Source organism: Alligator sinensis, unplaced genomic scaffold (assembly GCF_000455745.1).
Source record: "Alligator sinensis unplaced genomic scaffold, ASM45574v1 scaffold235_1, whole genome shotgun sequence".
In the NCBI taxonomy this organism is placed as follows: domain Eukaryota; kingdom Metazoa; phylum Chordata; order Crocodylia; family Alligatoridae; genus Alligator; species Alligator sinensis.
Window position 1 is genome coordinate 2,387,171 of NW_005842042.1, and position 18,286 is coordinate 2,405,456.

The following is an 18,286-nucleotide window of genomic DNA, read 5'->3' on the forward strand; positions in this document are numbered from 1 at the left end:
TCAGTACCTTGGCCTCCAGCCTTAATGGCTCCTCTGCTTTCCCACCTGGTTTGGCTTTGCTTTCTGAACTTCTTTCCATTCTCAATCACTGGGGCTTTGGTTTGCCTCTAGACTATAGTGAGAAGGGATCATCTCACCAAGTTTCTCGTTTGTGCCGGTCTCAAGCTGTGCATCACAGTGGGGGAAGAGCAGGTTGTTTGTGGATGCGGCCTTCTGAGCATGAAATCTTGTCCACTGATGCTGATCTCATTGAACATTACAAATGGTCTTCCATTTGTTCCTTGCCGCATTTATTTATTCTCTTCTCCTGTTAATACGCTTCCTTGCCCCACCCCCCTGCCAATCATTGGGCTATGATCCCCATTCAACCCGTTCATCAGTATACCCCGCTGGCCTTCCCCTTCCCCTGTATCCTGCAGGGGCTGCAGAGCATTGCTGCTCTGCTGGGGCTTCGGGGAGGCCTGGGAGAGCTATACAAGGAGAGGGGCTGGCAGGCCAGTGCCCAGAGAGGGGACCCGGACAGCTGTCTGGCTTCGGGAGTCCCACTTGTCACTGCTGACTCAGGCCTGCTTGGCTGAATGCAGATGAGGTTGCAAGCTGTTGCTGAATGAGTCATAGCATTTGCCTCGGGCCAGCTCCAGCAGAGTGTAGAGGGCAGTCAGGAAGGGCTGAGCTGTACAACCAGGGGTGTGCAGCGAGCCAAGGACATCTGTCTGCCTCCTGGGGTAGTGGAAACCTGCACCTGGTGGGGTGGGGGGACCCTGCTTCTCTCCTGTGGCTGACCTCCCCTCCTTGAATCTGAGAGAGCAGGGAATCCCATCCAGCAACATGCACATGCTCCATTGCTCACCTTTTGTGGGGAGGGAGGAAGAAAACTCGCTTACTGACACGTGCTCCAGTGCCAGCCCTCTCACCTGGCTGCGTGTTTGCCTTCCTCCCTGGCACTTGTCAGCCTGCCCGCTTGCCAGCAGTGGTGCTGTGCCCCATGCTTCCTCACACCAGCCTCCCTACTTGCCCTCAGGGTGACCCAGCTCCTGGAGAGGCTCAATGAGGTGGTGGAGGAGAGCAACCTGTTTGACCCAGACCACCCAGGGCTGGAGGAGGAGCTGGAGTCCTTGCACCGTCGCCTAGAGTCTCTCAGCAGCAGTGAGCCCAGTTCCATGGAGACCCACTTCAGCAGTCAGGCAGGTAGGTGCAGGCTGCAGGTCCAGTCCCCCCATCTCTCCTGATGAAGCTGCCTTTGGCAAGCCAGGGACTTGGCTCCAGCAGTGGATGGGGAATACCTGGGAATAACCATATTGCTGATAGCAAAGTCCTCAGGGCAAGAGGCCTGGTCCTCTGAGTCCAGATCTGTGTCCACGTGTCTCTGAGCCTCCCTGCAGACCTGAGCATCAGAGCCAGGGCTGAAGCTTGAGGCCATGTTTGACTATCAACCAGAGATTGGTTGAGAGTGGAAGGAGCACTTGCACTCTGGGCATGTTTCAAGGGGTACTTGCACTCTGGGCATCCAGAGAATGTAACAGAGTGGAATATGTTCACACGCACACCCCAAGTAAGGCAGTCAGGTGTATACGGGGCCATAATCATCCACAGATTTCAACCTGTGGAACCTACCAGTCCAGAGGAGAACTGGGCCCCATGATATCTGCCACTGAGGTTTGTTATGGAAGCAGCACCCTCCCTCCACCCCCAGCCCCAAATTACTTGGTGATGGGAGGAGAGAGGGCAGATTCAGTATCTTTTGGATGATGATGAATTGGGCATGGTAGCCCCAGCATTCCTGGGCATGGCTCTCCTTCCAGTTCAGTGGTGCTGTGTCTCCTCCCCAAGTCTGAGCAGCACCCTGTTGCAGCCACTGTCCGTCCCAGCTCCCTTGCCATGTGCTCCATAGAAGCCATGAGTCTCTAACCTGTTCCTCTCATTTCCCATCAGCATCTGGCTTCACCTTGGGCTCTGCAGCAAAGGACAGGAATGAACTTCACCACTTCCTCACCCAGAATCTCTCCCTGCCCAATGAGACGGCCGAGCTGCTGATGGGCTCCAACATCAACCTCAAAGAGGTACGTGCCCATTTAGGGAACCCATCTCTGAAGAGTACTGCTGCAGTGCTAGAGCATGTGGAAGCCCTTGAGGCCTAGTCCTCCAGAGTGCTGGTCAGAGAGAGCTCCCTGAGTCTGTAGATGCTCAAACCACTCCCAACTGATCCCTTTATCTGGCTAAGGCAGTGGCTGGCAGTGTCTTGTGGCATAGGTCAGAATGGCCCAGCTGTGGTCCTAGGCAGGTCATTGCTAAGGCCTGTTTGCTGTCACTGCTGCTGTCTCCTGCTGCCTCTTTCCACCACCCAGATGTAGCATGGCCCAGGAAAGTTCCCATCCTCAGCGTGATGCAAGCAAAGCCCCAATTGCCAAATACCACTGCGGTCCCCCACCACCGAAACTCCAGTACTGCAGGCTGCGTCTAGTGGTTCTGTGGGCTATAGGCTGTTGACCCCTATGCTAAGCTGGTGTGAGGCAGTAGTGTGATACCTGTCCATAGATGTGTGAGGGTTGTGGGCACTGGAATGAGCAGGAGTTAGTGCATTTCTTGATATTTGGTCAGAGTCTGTAACAAGGCTTTTCCTTCCCCATGGTGCTTGCAAGAGGAAACAGGGGTCAGGGAACCCCTCTTACACCTGGGAGAAATCAGGCACAGGGTAGGCACAGCACTTATTTACCCAGCTAGCAACAGCTGGATCTCTTGGTTCCTGCCCTATACTGTACATTGGTCCACACTGCCACCATGGAGCTGGGATGAATAGGGTAGATGGAAAGATGTCTGCTAATGAGGAATTGCAGGTGATTTGGATTGCCTTCTGGAGGCAAGGTAGAAACCCCACTTCGGACAGTTGGGCTTTGGCTGGGGAGCCAGCTACAGGGTCTGTGGCCGTGGCTTCATGTGGCACCAGCTAGATCTTATATCTTTGTGTCCTCCACCCAGCAGCCATTTGATACAATGGCACCTTTCCCTTGTCATGTCTTGGGCAGCATGTGGCTTAATGGCGCCCATCAGCTGAAATGGATGTACCCTCCTGGGGTGATTGTGGGCAGTGAGTGGAAGTGGCCGGGTGACCTGCATCATGTGGCTACAGTGCTCTGGCTTGCTGTTGCTGGTCTGCCACCCCCCACTAGACTGAACAACTGGTCATGGACTGATGGTGCAGGAGGGATGGTTCTGCAGCTGCTTCTCCTAGAGCAGCTGAAGTCCTGAGTAGAGGGAAGGGTTCCCACCAGTCTGGTCTGTGTAGCATAGGCCAGAGGACCTCACTTGATGTGATAGATGCTTCTGGCTGGGCCAGGACCTGTCCTTAAGGACAATGTGATGGAGAGCCCACCACTTCCCTGTAGTTCCATGGCTGATTACCCTCCCAGGGTTAAAATTTCATGCCTTCTTTCAGTCTAGATTTCTCTGGATTCCAGGTAATGGATTTTGTTCAGCCTTGTCTTGACTCTAGAGCCTTTGGCCTCAGAAATCTCTTCTCCTTGGAGGTCCTTGTAGACCACCATCAAGTCTCCATGCTCTCCCCTTGCAGGTGTATCGCTTGTTTTTTGGCTCTTCTCCCTCCTCGGCAGAGGATGTCCATGAGAAGGAGCCGTGGGACCGCTTCAGTGCTGGGGAGAAGATCCTCCAGCTGGAGGTGAGGAGGCCTCTTGCCTGGCTGTTTCCACCCTTCCCTGCATCTTGGGGTAGACAATGCATGAGCTCACTTTAGCTCCAAGGCCTCATTGTTGGGTAAGGCAGGGGCATGGAGCTGCCATCTCCAATCACTACATCAGAGTGGGATCCAGGTGCCAGATCCAGCACTCCAGCCTTTCTTCCTGCTTCTCCCTGAGCTCTCCTTGTACCTCACCTGTGGCTGGTTAGAGCTGGAGGCTGAAGGAGCAGAGAAAGCTGCTCTTTTTGTTTTGACTGACTAGAGCTGTGGAGGCTACATGGGGTTTGTGTCTGTCAGCTCTGTCCCACCTCATCCTTTCCAGTGCCTGGTGGGGTGCTCTTCATTCCACAGCTGACTAGCCATCTCTCTCGCTCTTTCCCCCTTTCTGTTCCAGGAGAGCCTCCTGGGTGGCTGGAGGAACCTGAAGGAGGGGCTGATTCACAGGGCCCTGAGGAACCACACGCGATCTATCCACAGGCAGGCCCTGCTGCACCTCCTGTCCCAGGCCCTGGGCCTTGTTGGTTCCCCCTCTGAGGCCTCTGACTCTTACAGCCCCCAGGCCTTTGTGAAGGAGATGGAGGTGAGGGGTGTTCATGGGGAGGGGCATAAGGGAGGTAGTGTGGGGCCCAGCTCTGATGTAATAGGGTTAGGAAGCACACAGCCCCACGTTGAAGGGGAGGCACCCCCCAGTCCATTAATGGGTTTTTGGCCAGGACTGCTACCCTCAGCTGTGTCTTAGCCTCCTCTTTGGACTGGGTTCTGGTGGCTCTCTGGATTCCCCATCTTGGCTCATGGCCAAGTGCAGAGAGTAATTTGGTGACAATGCTAGGAATGGATCCTTTCTAGTGCCCTGCCCTGTTTTCAGCCTGGTTTTTAGAAGCCATGCTGGTGTCCTACCCTGACCCAGGCCCTGGCACAGCCGGGGTTAATGATGCCTGCCTCCTGGGCAGGGGAAGATGATGTGCCTCCCCTCTCCCACAGAACATCCTTTTCACGCCGTCAGTGCTGGAGCAGCTGACCTGTGATCAGAACCAGGGGGAGTTGAGGCGGATCCTGACCATCCGTGACAGCCAGCGACCCTGGCTGCGGGGCTACCGGGCCTTGGTCTGCAATGGGAGTGCTGGCATCCGCAGGGAGCGCTTCGCCCAGCTGGCCACGGAGCTCAAGGAGCAGCTGGACACGCACAAAATTGCCAGTAGGGTAAGTGCCTGTAGGGCCAGGGCTGCCATCCGGGCTCCTCCTCCCCGCTGGCTCCAGCACTGCTCCCCTGACACTCCTGGCACTGACAGGATTTGGAGGGGCAACTGAGACCCCATGACATGAGGGAGTGGCTGACCCTGGCTTGGTGAGGGAGAGTTGCAGGGAAACCAGGCATCTCCACACAGGTTACTGGCCTGCTCTGGGGAGCAGGAGAGGGGCAGTGGGCGAACTGGAGGCAGTGGAAGAAGGGGGTACAAAGTTGTGCTGAGTTTTGATGGCCTGGGGGTAGTTTTTGCATGGACTGTAGAGTGAGGATGGGGCAGGTACTCAACCGTCTGCAGGCCCATCATATACACCTCTGAATTTCAAGTCTGTGGGCAGTGATAGCTATTAGGTCCACATCTCTGCCCTGGGGAGCCCTGCAAGCCTCTAACCCCTCTCCCAACCTTGGTTTTGCAGCTGAAGCTGGACGAGGTGAACAGCACGGCTGCCCAACACCGGCTCCATGCCCTACTGGAGGACCTCATGGAGATAGAGAAGGTTCTCAAGGATGTGGACATCCTCTCGGCTCTGGCCAAGTTGCTGCCTAAGGGTGCCTGCGCCAGCAAAACTCCCCCACCTATAGTCAACAGCACCAGCTGGGGTGGGAACTCCACGGCCGGCACCAACTCCACCGTGGAGGAGGGTGAGGGCGAGCCAGTTGGGGAGAACCCCCAGGGCCAGTGCTCGGCCTTCGTGCAGCTCTGGGCAGGACTGCAGCCCATCCTGTGTGGGAACAACCGGTAAGACTTTGGCTCCTGAAAAGCACTACAGACCTGGGCAGAGTAGGCGGGGATGGGGGCAGGGGGCACTATGGGAGCTGAGGCCTGGGTTGGCAGAGGACAGGATCAGAGCAAAGTGATTTGACAGCAGTGGGTCTGGGACTGCCTGCAGCCTCCACCAGGATCCAGGCCACAGCCTGTTTGCCTGAGGAGCTGGGACCTCTGGGAATTCACAGGGTCCAGCCTGTGGAGGGGCCTTTCTGATCTCCTAGTGTCCCGTTTGGCTCTGGCTACAGTTGGTGGGGATGGCAGGGGGCCCTGTCCAATGGCAAGTCACTGTCCCCAGTAGTGGGAGGTGGGAAGTCCTGCCCATCCCCATGGTCCAGGCAGGAGAGGTCAGCTGGGGCCTTGGACTGCACTCCCCTCTCTGTAGTTTTCCCTTCAAAACAGGCTGAGGGAATCCTGCCCTGCTGCCTGCACTAATATCTGTGCTGGGAGCCACCCACCCTGCCACTCCCTCCCCAGGGCTCACAAGCTTGACTCATGCCACTCTGCATCCTCATGTGCTGCCTCAGTGGGTCCTCACACCATGCCCAGGTCCCTGCTGAGGGAGGGTTTCCATGTCACCTAGCCCTATTCTGGATGCACCAGCATTGTGAATTGGTGTGAAAGTTCCCTACTACCATGTCCTGCAAGGGATTGCCAAGCACTGGCTCCTTCCAGGCTGGGCTCTGCTCATGGTAAGCCCTGCCTGGCCCCTTCAGAGAAGAACCTGCAGTAAATGAGGAAACCTGTGCCCGGAAGGCTTGGGTGGATGGGATGTGCTGAGTTCCCACAGAGAGGAGCTGGGTCTGCACCGTGTGGCTGCTTCTTGGGCATTGGCACTGGGGTTAGAGGTGCGGGGCTGGACGGGACGGACAGAGCAAGTCTCTGACTGTATCTCCAGCAATGCAGCTTGGAGCTTACAACAGTTGTGTCCAGGAGCCCCTGTGCAGGGTGCGTTGCTGTGGGATGGCCAGCCCGTTCCGGCCTTGGTGCTGGGGCATTGTCTTTTTGTCCTTGAGTGAACAGCCCCTGCAGATCAGGACCCCATGAGCACTGGCCGTGTGTTTCAAGGCTCCCCCATAGACTGCCTAAAGCAGGACACCATGACCAAACCTTCAGCAAGTGACTGACTGTGACTTCTCCTCCAGGACAATTGAACCTGAGGCACTGAAGCAAGGCAACATGAGCTCTCTGGGCTTTACCAGCAAGGAGCAGCGCAACCTGGGGCTCCTGGTACACCTCATGACTAGCAACCCCAAGATCCTCTATGCTCCAGTTGGGACAGAGGTGGACAAGGTCATCCTGAAGGTAAGGGCCTGGCTGGCTCAGGTGGCACCCTTAGGGCAGCTTAGCTGCAGGCTACCAGCCTTGAAGCACCATGTCTCTTGGGCCCAGTAGGTCTCAGTCCTTTTAACTGGGGTGGAAAGCTTGCAGCTGTCCAGAGAAGAGCTCACAGCAGGTGACAATGTTGAAGTAGCTGTGTTTAATGGATGGTTCTTTCTCCAGTTCTTGGCTGTTCAGCTGTCCCATCAGTCCCTGGGGGCCCATTGATCTCTGCCATGTCAATAAGTAATTAAGACTCTCAGTGCAGTAAACACAAACCAGTGAGGGAAGGGGGCGGGCAGGGGAGGGATTCCCTTCCCTTCTCTTCCTGCAGCTGACAGGCTGTGATGTTGGGGCTAGAGGCAGAGTTCAGTACACCATCTACCAGCAGATGCAGGTGGCAGTGAGTGTTTCCAGCCCTGCCCCTGAGGCTGCTAGCCCAGTCTGGGGTAGGTCTGTTCCATCTCTGGACCACTGTTAATTTTCTCTGTGATTCGCCCCTCTGTACCCCAACAGTCCCAGCCCTGCTAAGGTGAGCAGGAGGGCAGGCCCACAATGCCCATCTCCCATCTCCTAGGCCTGGCTTCCCCAAGAGGTACTTTTACCAGGGCAGGGTCCTTGGCAGTCACCAACAAGGAGGATGCTAGTTTGGTGTCATTGTGTGCCCGCTCTGCGCATGTGGAAACAACCTAGCGGTGATGACCTGCCCTGATACATTTCCTTCGCTATAGTTCTCCAGCTCTGGCAGAGCAGCACCAAGACCTCATCTGTGATGGGGAAGCTGCAGTGGTTTAAATAGGCTTGAAATGGCTCTAATGGCACTGATGCAGGCTCTAAACTTAGCTATACTGAAGCCAGTTCAACCTTTGCTTGGGTTGGTCTGTTACCATTGATACTGTAGTAGCATCTGGAAGCCAGGACCAGTGTGTACCAGGTGCTGCATGTGCACAGAAGGATAATAAAGACCCTGCTCTGGAGAGCGTAGGGTGGAAAGACTAGAATGCAGCAGAAACGATGGTCCAAGGCAGTAAGGAGGCAGTAAGACTGCTGTTAGTCAGTCACAGAAGGCTGCATACCTGGCCCAGTAGACTGTGGAACAAAATCAACCTGACCTATTGTTAGACCAGTGTAAGATCTTATCCTCACCTGAAAGTGAATTTGGATCAAGATTGGGCATGAACTGAAGGTGCAGTAGTTCTACTGGAACAATCTATGTGTGAATGACAGTATCTGCCCTGGGGATTTGATCCAGCTGCACTGATCTAACTTAGTATAAACAGGTCTGATCTGTGCTGGCAGGGCTGGGAGAAGCTGCTTACCGGCTTACATCTCCTCTCAATATAACCCTTCCTGGGGCCTCTCTTGCTGCAGGCCAACGAGACCTTTGCCTTCGTTGGGAACGTCACACACTATGCGAAGGTCTGGCTAAACATCTCCTCAGAGATCCGGGGCTTCCTAGAGGAGGGAAAACTGCAGCGACGGATCCGCTGGCTACAGCAGGTATGGATCATGCTGAGCGGGGTCTGTGGATGGGCCTGGAATGAGGCAGAAACATGGGCTAGACCACAGTGTGGTAAGATCTGTGCAAGTGCCTGCAGGCGACTGGTTGCAGCCCTGGCTTCTAGCCTCCAGCTTCATCCAGGCAGTTTCTGGCATCAGTAACTGCTGCCACAACATAGCGAGTGTTTTACAAAGGGGGCTGCTCCCCCAGGGGACTCGTGTCAGAGCCATCTCTGTCCTAGATGCTGGATCCCACCCTGCAGACCTGCCCGTTGCTGCTGAGTGACAGGCAGCTTGACCAGTGTCTTGTTTTATATTGACCTCTCAGGACTGGGAGGGGGCAGGATCTTAGCTGGGTCCCATCCTGCTGTTGCTAAGGCTGACTGAATGCTTGCCCCATGACCTGCTCGGCCCAGCTTGCCTGTTGCAAAGTGGGGGCAGTGGGACCCTCAGCCACTTTGTGCCAGAAGTAGCAGGAGGAGGCAGGGTGGAGGACACCCAGCTGTCTGCGCTATCTCACTTTTTCTCCTCTCACCTCCAGTTCACTGCTGACCTGCACAAACACCCCGAGTTCCTGAATGTCTCAGACAATGACCTTCTCCGCAGCTTCATTGATGGCAACTTCTCATTGCCCAATGCTAGTGCCCTGCTGCAGCAGCTGGACACCATCGACAATGCTGCCTGTGGTTGGATGCGTTTCATGTCCAAGGTGAGGGCAACACCAGCTCCCTAGAGCTGGACTAAGCCTGCCAGGTGTCAGGCATACCCAGGAAAGCTGCTGTCTCCATAGCCAGGCTCCCGTGGGCACTTGGCAATAGCCTTAGTTATCCAAGGGCATGGGCAAACTAACATGTGCCTGGGTGTAATTCACTGGGCATGGATATATAAATGACTGGGTAACAGGCATGTGAATTACATTGGGATCAGACAGATCAGGAGCACATAGTAGATGCTGTTATTGCTTTGGCTGCTAGTAAGGTGCCATGCCAATGGGAAATGCAGGGCCGTGGCAGCAGGAAGTCTGGCTGCACATAATGGCAGTGGAGTGTGGGTCATCCCCACTAGATGGCAGGGGGAGGAAGGGTGTGCCCTGGTCCCCTTGCAGAGCAGGGATCAGTCCAAGGTGCTGTGGCTGCAGCAGGATCTCATGGGACTTCTTTTCCTGACAGGTCAGTGTGGACATCTTCAAGGGCTTCCCCGATGAGGAGAGCATAGTGAACTACACGCTGAACCAGGCATATCAGGACAACGTCACTGTCTTTGCCAGTAGGTCCCTGGCTCTGTGCTCTCCTTCCCTCTCCCTTTCTTCCTATCACCATTCACGTGGCCTTGCTCATTTCCTCTGAATTTCCTTGTCAGCTTGTGTCTCTTCACCATTTCACTGATTCTCAAGCTCCCTCCAGCCTGATCCCAGGCAGGTTTTTCCCCACACTTCCAGATGTACAGAGCTGAATTTGGGCATTTCTGGGGCCTAGAGGCAGAAAGGCCCTTTGATCTTCAGCCTCTGCCACTGACTCGCTGGGGTGAGGAATGCCTCTGTGCCTCAGTTTCCCTATTTATAGAATGGTGAGGACCTAGGTGTGACCATAGGTCTCAGTCCAGTGGCTCTTGCCAAGCTTTGAGAGCTGCTCCATATACTGTCAAGTACCCATTCCTAGTGCCTCCTGTCTTGCTGAGGAGTCTGTCTCTTGCTGCCCTGGGGGTCTGGTCCCAAATCTGTAGGTGTCAGCAGGGACTCCTGTTGATTTTAACCCTCCTTGGGTATTGCCCTGGCTGTCTTGAGCCATTCAGATAGGCAACCATGTTGCACCTTGGCCCTTGGAGGAATGCGAGCCTGCTCCCCAGTGGTCTGCTCCCATCCCCATAAACACTGACCATGGAGCTGGCTGGGATGAATTCCAGCGTCCTAAATGTCCCCACCTCTTGCTTTCCCCTCAGGCGTCATCTTCCAGACCAACAAGGATGGCAGCCTCCCACCACATGTGATGTACAAGATCCGGCAGAACTCCAGCTTCACAGAGAAGACCAACGAGATCCGCCGGGCATATTGGCGGCCCGGCCCCAACACCGGCGGGCGCTTCTACTTCCTCTATGGCTTTGTGTGGATCCAGGGTGAGTAGACAGACCTTGGTAGGGTTGCTGCTCCCTGACTGGGACAAAGGCCAGCACAGCCTGCTATGGGGGTGTGCACTGCAACATCCCCTGCATGCTGCTCTGCTGAGTGATGCTGCCCTGTTGTGTTAATGTAGCTTATCTCCTGGCCTCTTCTCTCCAGACATGATGGAGCGGGCCCTTATCAACACCTTTGTGGGCCATGACGTGGTGGAGCCTGGCAATTATGTGCAGATGTTTCCCTACCCGTGCTACACCAGGGATGAGTGAGTAATGCTGGGTGAATGGGACAGACATGATGGGCAAGGACAGGGCTGGGGTGCAGTGAGTAGAATGACTCCTTTGCTCCAAGACAGGTGGCCCCTCTGGATAGTGCTCCTAGGATCTCATGGAAACAGGCCTGGCATCTGCACTCCTTCCAGCCAAGCTGGCCCTGCTGCTTGCTCTCCTCAATATCCCATTGCTGGCTCCTTGCTCATTGCATTAATGCCGCACTATACAGCAAATGCCACCATGGCCTGGGCAAGGTGCAACATTCAGAGTATTGCAGGCTAAAGTGGGGGACTGGGAGCCAGGGCACCTGGGTTCTACTGGCTGTCTCTCAGACCTGCTGTATGACCTTAGATATGCCAGTAACTCCCTCAGCATAGGTGAACTGTAGCAGGAATTATCTGGGCTTGTAAAGGAATTATCTGGGCATGGTGGCAATGCCTGATCTCTGCCCTGACATCCCAGAGTGGTTATTGGGGCTGCAACAGAGGGATGTGGACACACTTGATGGTCCTTCCAACTCAGCCTACTCTGATTCTTTCCCTTTCCCCCCAGCGTGATGGTGCAAGGTCCCCGCTGTCTGTCGTCATGTGGCTGCCATCCTCTGTGGGTGCCAGGGTTCATGGTGTCAGGACGGGTTCTGATGCCTTGCTGCCTCTCTCCCCAGTTTCCTGTTTGTCATCGAGCACATGATGCCCTTGTGCATGGTGATCTCCTGGGTCTATTCGGTGGCTATGATGATCCAGCACATTGTGGCAGAGAAGGAGCATCGCCTGAAAGAGGTGGGGATGTGGAAGTGGGTTCTTCCTGGAGACCATGGCTGTCCACTGTGCCCACTGGGGAGGAAGGAGGGCAACTGACAGAACATTCGGTCGTACAGTGCGGGGGAAGGTGGGGCATAACCCTGAAACCCATGCAGTAAATGATGCAGTAAATGGCATGGGGTGGGCCGTTGGGTTCTCCAGCAGTGTCCTGTGAGTCCTGGCAAGCTGGTCTCTGCACCCCTGTTGCCACCTTGCAATGAAAGAAGCTATATCCCCAAAACATTTCCACATCTAGCCCATTGTTGCTGCCAGGCAGTGGTGGAATGGTCTGTTGTCCTGAGCACAGGGGTTGGTAATGGGGGCCATTTTCCCATTTACAGTGTCTGAGGGAGGGGAAGGGCTGTGGGCCCTGGACAGAACATAACAGGTAAAACCTGCAGCTGGACTCTCCTGATGTAAACCAGGTGTAATGCTGTTGAAGCTGGTGTAAAATGGATGCAAGCAAGCGTGAGTGCAGATCTATTGTCTGTGGCCTCAGAACCAGGGCATGGGGGGACACCGGTCCAGATTCTTCCCCAGTGTTAACTCCTTCAGAGCTGGTGAGAAACTACCAGGGATGGATCTGTCTCTTGCGTTGTGCCCTGTAGTCACCTGGGTTACTGCAGTGCCCAGGGGTTTGTCAAACAAGTATCCTCCCTGGTATTGCTCCAGAGCTCTGCAACTGCTCTTTGGGGTCATCTGGGCTTGACAGTGCCTGCAGGGTCAGTTTTTGCCATCTCTGGGTTGCCTTTACAATAGCAGCCCAAAACAGTACTGATGTAGCCCTGAGTCCTGATCTCTAGAGCACCTTGGCTGTCTGGGAGTGGTGGGATCTCTTCTCTCTGCTGCTCAGAGCAGCCCTGGATGACCAGGGGCATAGGTTAGATGAGCTGCTTGGGTCTGTAGTCTGGATGCCTAGGATTCCACGTCCATCCTCCCTGCCCTACTGCTGCCCCCATCGCCTGGTAGCTGTTCCCAGAGAACATTGGTGCTTCATTCTTTGGCTGGTGTTGGCTCCTCAGCCTTAAACCTGCCTGTGGGAGCTTGCAGGGAAGAGGTTCCAGTGGCTAACAAGAGCATGACGAAGCTGCTGAGGCATGGTGCCAGGAGGAGCTGGCAGTAAATCTCTGAGAGGGCAGCTCTGTCCTGTCTCTGCCAAGTGCATCAGAGGCAGGATGCTGAGGAGGGATTTCCCCCTGCTGGAACACTCCACTGAGCAAAGCGGATACATCTGGATGGCTGGGCACTTCTGTGGGAAAGGCTCTCATGCAGCTCCTGCTCCCCAGGCTTCTGTCTCCGGAGCATGAGTGCCACAGATCTGGGAGAAACCATACCCCCAATGAAACCATCTGTGCCCAGACTAGCCAGATGCACTGTGTCCTGTGACAGGGTGCTGCCAGCATGGGGCATGGCTGTTTGGCAGAGGAGACCATGCCAGGACCCCTTTAGCTACCCTCTGAAGTAGCTGCTGCTGCTTCCCTCAGCCTGGTCTGGCCTGCTCTTGCCTGCAGTGCAGTGGACTTGGCAGAGCTTCTGGCAACACATGGCAGGTACCAGGGCCAAGCCACCGGAGTACATACATCTCCATGCTTCTGGTGGTACCATATTCACACACTGTAGGATGGTCAAGCTTCCCTCAGGAGATTGTGGGAAAGCAGCAGCGTTCTCTCCCCATGGAGCATCTCTTCTGTACCCACTTCAGCTCTTGTGGGTCCATGCTGATGGTTTTCGAATGCTTGTTGTAGCTGCCATGGTTGCCTTCTCTGCTCCCAGCATGGATTCCAAAGGGCTGTCTGGTGTGATCAGATCTCTTTTTGCCAAGAAGCAGGCTGGGTGTTTTGGTGCCACCTGAAAGATAGGGCAGCAGCAGTGCTGGGTCTTCTTGGACAAGCAGCTAATGCCTTGGCATGGCTGACTGTGGAGCAAGTCTTAGTCTGAGCCTTAAGTGCTCTTTCTGTGCACAGGACACTTGTACAAACTAGGGGGAAGGAATCCAATTATTCATCCTGGGCCGACCAACGTGGGCAGCAGAACCCTACTTAGATTTGTGCAGGGTATTGGGCACAGAGCTGCCACCTTGGTCACAGGTTCCAGTCAACACAAAGCCAAGGCATCGTGGCACCCTGCGTCTGGGGAAGGAGTCCCACTAGCGGGATAGGGGTCTGTCCTATGGAAATTACCCCTGCTGCCACATGCCCTGATAATGCATGACACTGTCTTTTGCAGGTGATGAAGATGATGGGCTTAAACAATGCAGTGCACTGGGTGGCCTGGTTTATCACCGGCTTTGTCCAGCTGTCTATCTCTGTCACAGCACTCACCGCCATTCTCAAGTATGGCAAAGTCCTGATGCACAGTGATGTCTTCATCATCTGGCTCTTCCTGGCCATCTATGCTGTGGCTACCATCATGTTCTGGTGAGCTCTAGTGGCTGGTCAGGGCCAAAATTTGACAGTCTGGGGTTGTAGCTGTTGGGCTGATGAAGCAGAGGGGCCAGGCATCTAGGGACATGCTACATGAGGCACAGCCAGCACTGGCCTTTGGATCTGGGGATGCAGTAGAGCTGATGTTGATGCTGCCTGCCCCTGGAGAGTTTTGGGGCCAAGAATGTCTGAAGGTGGCAGAGTGGGATTAGCCATAGGTGTAACCATACAGGGCCACCCAGGGTTGTTCTCAGTGGGTCCCATGATGATGGACACGGCAACAAGAGATCATGGAGCAACAACTAGACCTTTCCCTGGTACAAGAATCCTAAGGCTCTGACCCCAGCAGCAGAACTAGGGAACGACTAGCAAATACTTTCCTCACCTGCATATGCGCCCAGCAATGGGGTGGACTGTCTGGCAGCTGGAGGTGGAACAGACAGGCTGGAGGCCTGAAGATGTCATTTCCATGGAGTTCCTCCTGACTTACCCCCGTGTAACTGGAGGAGACCCCTGCTCAACATGTGTGGGTAAAGAAACACTGGCCACTTGTTTAGTTGGCCTTAATGAGCAACCCAGGGTATTGATGGGGCGAGCATGAGTCTTGTGTGATGGACAAGGCTGTTGTATTCCTGTGCCGCATGTGGGTGCGCTTGGAAGAACGCAGATGTCTGCAGGATCTGGGGGGGTGTGGGCAGGCTGACACTCTTGCCAGGGCTGAGGATTGCAAGGAAGCAATCTCCATTTGTACTTCTGGTTAGAACATGCAGAGCCCTTCAGATGCCACTGCCAAAGCTGAGGTCGGCAAAGTTTTTTAGCTGAGAGCCAAAAAACCCGGCAAGCTGGACTTGGTGTGCCAGGCTGGAAAGAGGGGGAGCTGCGAGGGGCCCAATTCTTTTGGCAGTGCAGTCCTGGCCCCTTCCCCGCTATGCTCCCTGAGGTGTGCGGTTGCAGTGCCTCTGGCCCCTTTCCAGCCTTGCATCCCAAGGCACATGCGCAACCACTGTTGGCCACAGAGTTGGGCCCGGGGCTTCAGACCCTGGTGCACCATTTGCAGCCTCCCAGCTACCTGCCACATCTGGCCCACACTCTGAGCAGTTGCTGCTTGCCACAGATCCCAGGCTGCTTGCAGCAAGGCTTGCAGCCTCCCCATCACCTCCTGCGAGCAGCTCAAGTTCCGTGGCTGGTGGCAGCTTCCCTGAGCCTGGGCTGGCTGTGGTATGCCAAGCAAAATGGCCTTGTGTGCCATGCTGTAGCGTGTGTGCCAGGGGTTACCAACTCCTGGCCTAGAGGAAGGCAAAGCAAGGACAGGAGGCAACCCTCTCGATGCACCTTCCCTACTCCACCCTTACTCATTGCACTCCTTTTCTAATTCCTACCAGTATTTGCTCTGGGATGGTTTCCATGGAAACTTTAGGGTGAAGGGATAGAGTATCAGGACCTGATAGTGATGAGGTGAGCTGCCATTGTCCAGCTTGTGTCCAGTGCTATTGCCAGGGGCAGGGATCTGTCTTGCACACACATTGGGTTCCCTTGTGAGTCCTTCTAGGCTCAGCCAAGGGGCTGGGAGCTGAATGGCCCATGGAGACTAAACTGCCCAGGTGTCTCCAGGGCATGAGACTCATAGGGATGGAAGGGATGTCCTTGTTCTTAAACTATCCCATACAGACGTCTCTCCATCCACCTCTAGAAAGCCCCCTAGTGAAAGAGATCCCCTAGCTTCTCTCAGCTGTTTCCTGAGGGTTCTGTTCAGGGCTGGGTGAGTGCACCTTGCTCTACCACTCCATGCTGTGCCTGTTGTGTAGCTAACTGGAGAGTTTCAAGGCCGTCAAAGTAAGACTGAAGACTAACTATCCTTTCTTCCACCCAATCCCTTGGAGCCCAGGTAGGGTCTGGGAAGGGGGCATCACCTGGGGAAGTTGGGTGGTGTGGAAGAGGCCCAATGTCCTTTCTCTCTGGGGCAGCTGAGATAACAATGTCTTTCCTGGCAGCTTCCTGGTATCTGTGCTGTACTCCAAGGCCAAGCTAGCATCTGCCTGCGGGGGCATCATCTACTTCTTGAGCTACGTCCCCTACATGTACGTTGCCATCCGGGAGGAAGTGGCTCATGACAAGATCACGGCCTTTGAGAAGTGCATTGCAGTGAGTACCAGGCTGTCATGGTGGCTCATAAGCTCCCCATGGAGCCCAGGCTCCATGAGGTGGGTATAGAGGCAGTGCTCTCCATGCCTGCTCTCTCCCAGTGGGAGATCAGCTGTGCCCTGCACCCCAAGTCGTATAGCTGTCTCTTGCCCAATTAGAGAGCTCTGTCTGTTCCTCCAGTCCCAGTCACTGGAGTAGTCGGGGACCCCTAGAGAGTGGGCTGCACTGTAGCAAGTGGGCAGAGAACTGGGAAGACCCAGGGGCTCATGACTGCAGATTCCCATGTGTTGAGACCTGGGAGCTGTCAGGGAAGGTCTTGGGGGCATCCCCAAAGTTTGGCCTGTATCTGCCCTGTCACAAAGAAGAGCAAAGCGTTGTAGGAAGCCTCTTCCCTTTTGGTTGAGGTGGTATCCTGGGCCTCGTTAACACCAAACCCCACCCCTCTTCCCTGTGTTCCACAGGTGTAGGAAAACTGGCTTTCTTCAGTAGGACGTAGCCCCTTGTGAACCACTCCTTGGCCCCTCACATTTTTCTCATCTTGAGTCTAGCTGTGAACTGCTAAGGCCCTGTGTGTAGACAGCAGCACTGTCTCCATTCTCCCTGCAACACAGCACCAGTCTGTGGTTTCTGTGCAGGATTTAGGTGACCAGTTTTTGGGCTAATGTCCTCCTTCTCTTCTCCCCTCAGTCCCTCATGTCAACCACAGCCTTTGGGCTGGGCTCCAAGTACTTTGCTCTGTATGAAGTGGCTGGTGTGGGCATCCAGTGGCACACCTTCAGCCAGTCTCCTGTGGAAGGTGACGACTTCAACCTGCTGCTGTCCATGATGATGCTGATCATTGACACCGTGGTGTATGGAGTGCTGACGTGGTACATTGAAGCAGTGCACCCAGGTACGGGCAGGGACTCCCCCTGCAGGGAGAGGCTTGTAGCTACCCAGCTATGAGCAAGATGTAGAGATGCCGCTAGAATCGCTGGATCTACCTTTTAGCAGCCTCCTTCAATGGATATGAGCACAGAGGAAGCTGATTCTGGTCATGACGGGTGGGATTGTACTTACTTGTGCAGTTGTGTAGGATCTCTCTGCAAATGTGCCCCACAGGTGACAGTGCCTTTTTGTGGTGCTCTCCTTGCTGTGCAGCTCAAGTTTTCAGGAAGAAGTAATTTGTTGTTTTTTTGGCTGAATTGTAACTTAAGATTCCTGTTTCAGGTTCTTATTTTTCCTTCGTTTTTCTCCACAGGTGAAATTTGGGTAAATCCCAAATATAACCTTGAGATGTTTGGGCTCTTTAAATGCGCATGGATTTTCTGTTGTTGTTGAAACAGTGTGACAGATTTGACAAAAATTCAGTTTTCAGTCACTCCAGATTTGTTTTTGAGGGGTTAGGGAGAGGAATAGGCATCTTCTACCTAGAATCTGTTGCCTAGATCTGCTTATGATGCCTCTTGGCCACCTCACAATGTGCTGTTCTTTCAGTTGTGGTTCTGGAAGAGCAGCACACCTCTAATTTTCCGGGCTTGGTTTGCCTTGCAGGCATGTATGGCCTGCCCCGGCCCTGGTACTTTCCCTTCCAGAAGTCTTACTGGCTTGGGAATGGACGGATCGAAACCTGGGAGTGTACCTGGCCCTGGTCACGAACTACTCGCCTTAGCATCATGGAGGAGGATCAAGCCTGTGCAATGGAGAACAGGAGACTGGGTAAGTATGGACATAGGGGGAGCAGAACCTGGGATGGAGGTTGGTTCCAGTGGTGAAAATGTGGTGAGGGACCCCAGGATCTGTCCCCAACGCTGCCCCTGTGTTGCTGGCCATTGCTGGGCAAGTCACTTCATCTCCCTGTACTCTGGTTTCACCTCCTTGGCTTCTGTTTCCCTGAATGGGTGGCTGTTAGGAGACCCCTTCACTACAGAGGTGGTGTGAGGCCCTAAGGAACCCTCTGACAGAAGGCAGCAGAGAATGGAGTGGATCTGGTGAAGGGCAAGAGAGAACACAAAGCGGGGAAAAGTGACTTTCAGC

At 54.7% G+C, this 18,286-nt stretch overlaps 1 protein-coding gene across 1 annotated transcript in view; it reads left to right on the plus strand.

Annotated features, from left to right (window-relative positions):
• The window catches only part of ABCA2 (ATP binding cassette subfamily A member 2), a 68,066-nt gene that overhangs the window by 17,034 nt on the left and 32,746 nt on the right, over nucleotides 1–18,286 (plus strand). Inside the window, exons 4-20 of the mRNA XM_025203008.1 lie at nucleotides 1,022–1,188; nucleotides 1,933–2,060; nucleotides 3,569–3,673; nucleotides 4,086–4,271; nucleotides 4,673–4,891; nucleotides 5,351–5,673; nucleotides 6,846–7,005; nucleotides 8,392–8,520; nucleotides 9,062–9,229; nucleotides 9,690–9,786; nucleotides 10,459–10,632; nucleotides 10,796–10,898; nucleotides 11,570–11,684; nucleotides 13,932–14,122; nucleotides 16,120–16,270; nucleotides 16,958–17,162; nucleotides 17,804–17,968. Of these exons, the coding sequence (XP_025058793.1) occupies nucleotides 1,022–1,188; nucleotides 1,933–2,060; nucleotides 3,569–3,673; nucleotides 4,086–4,271; nucleotides 4,673–4,891; nucleotides 5,351–5,673; nucleotides 6,846–7,005; nucleotides 8,392–8,520; nucleotides 9,062–9,229; nucleotides 9,690–9,786; nucleotides 10,459–10,632; nucleotides 10,796–10,898; nucleotides 11,570–11,684; nucleotides 13,932–14,122; nucleotides 16,120–16,270; nucleotides 16,958–17,162; nucleotides 17,804–17,968 (2,786 nt within the window). The remainder of the gene's footprint in view (nucleotides 1–1,021; nucleotides 1,189–1,932; nucleotides 2,061–3,568; nucleotides 3,674–4,085; nucleotides 4,272–4,672; nucleotides 4,892–5,350; nucleotides 5,674–6,845; nucleotides 7,006–8,391; nucleotides 8,521–9,061; nucleotides 9,230–9,689; nucleotides 9,787–10,458; nucleotides 10,633–10,795; nucleotides 10,899–11,569; nucleotides 11,685–13,931; nucleotides 14,123–16,119; nucleotides 16,271–16,957; nucleotides 17,163–17,803; nucleotides 17,969–18,286) is intronic.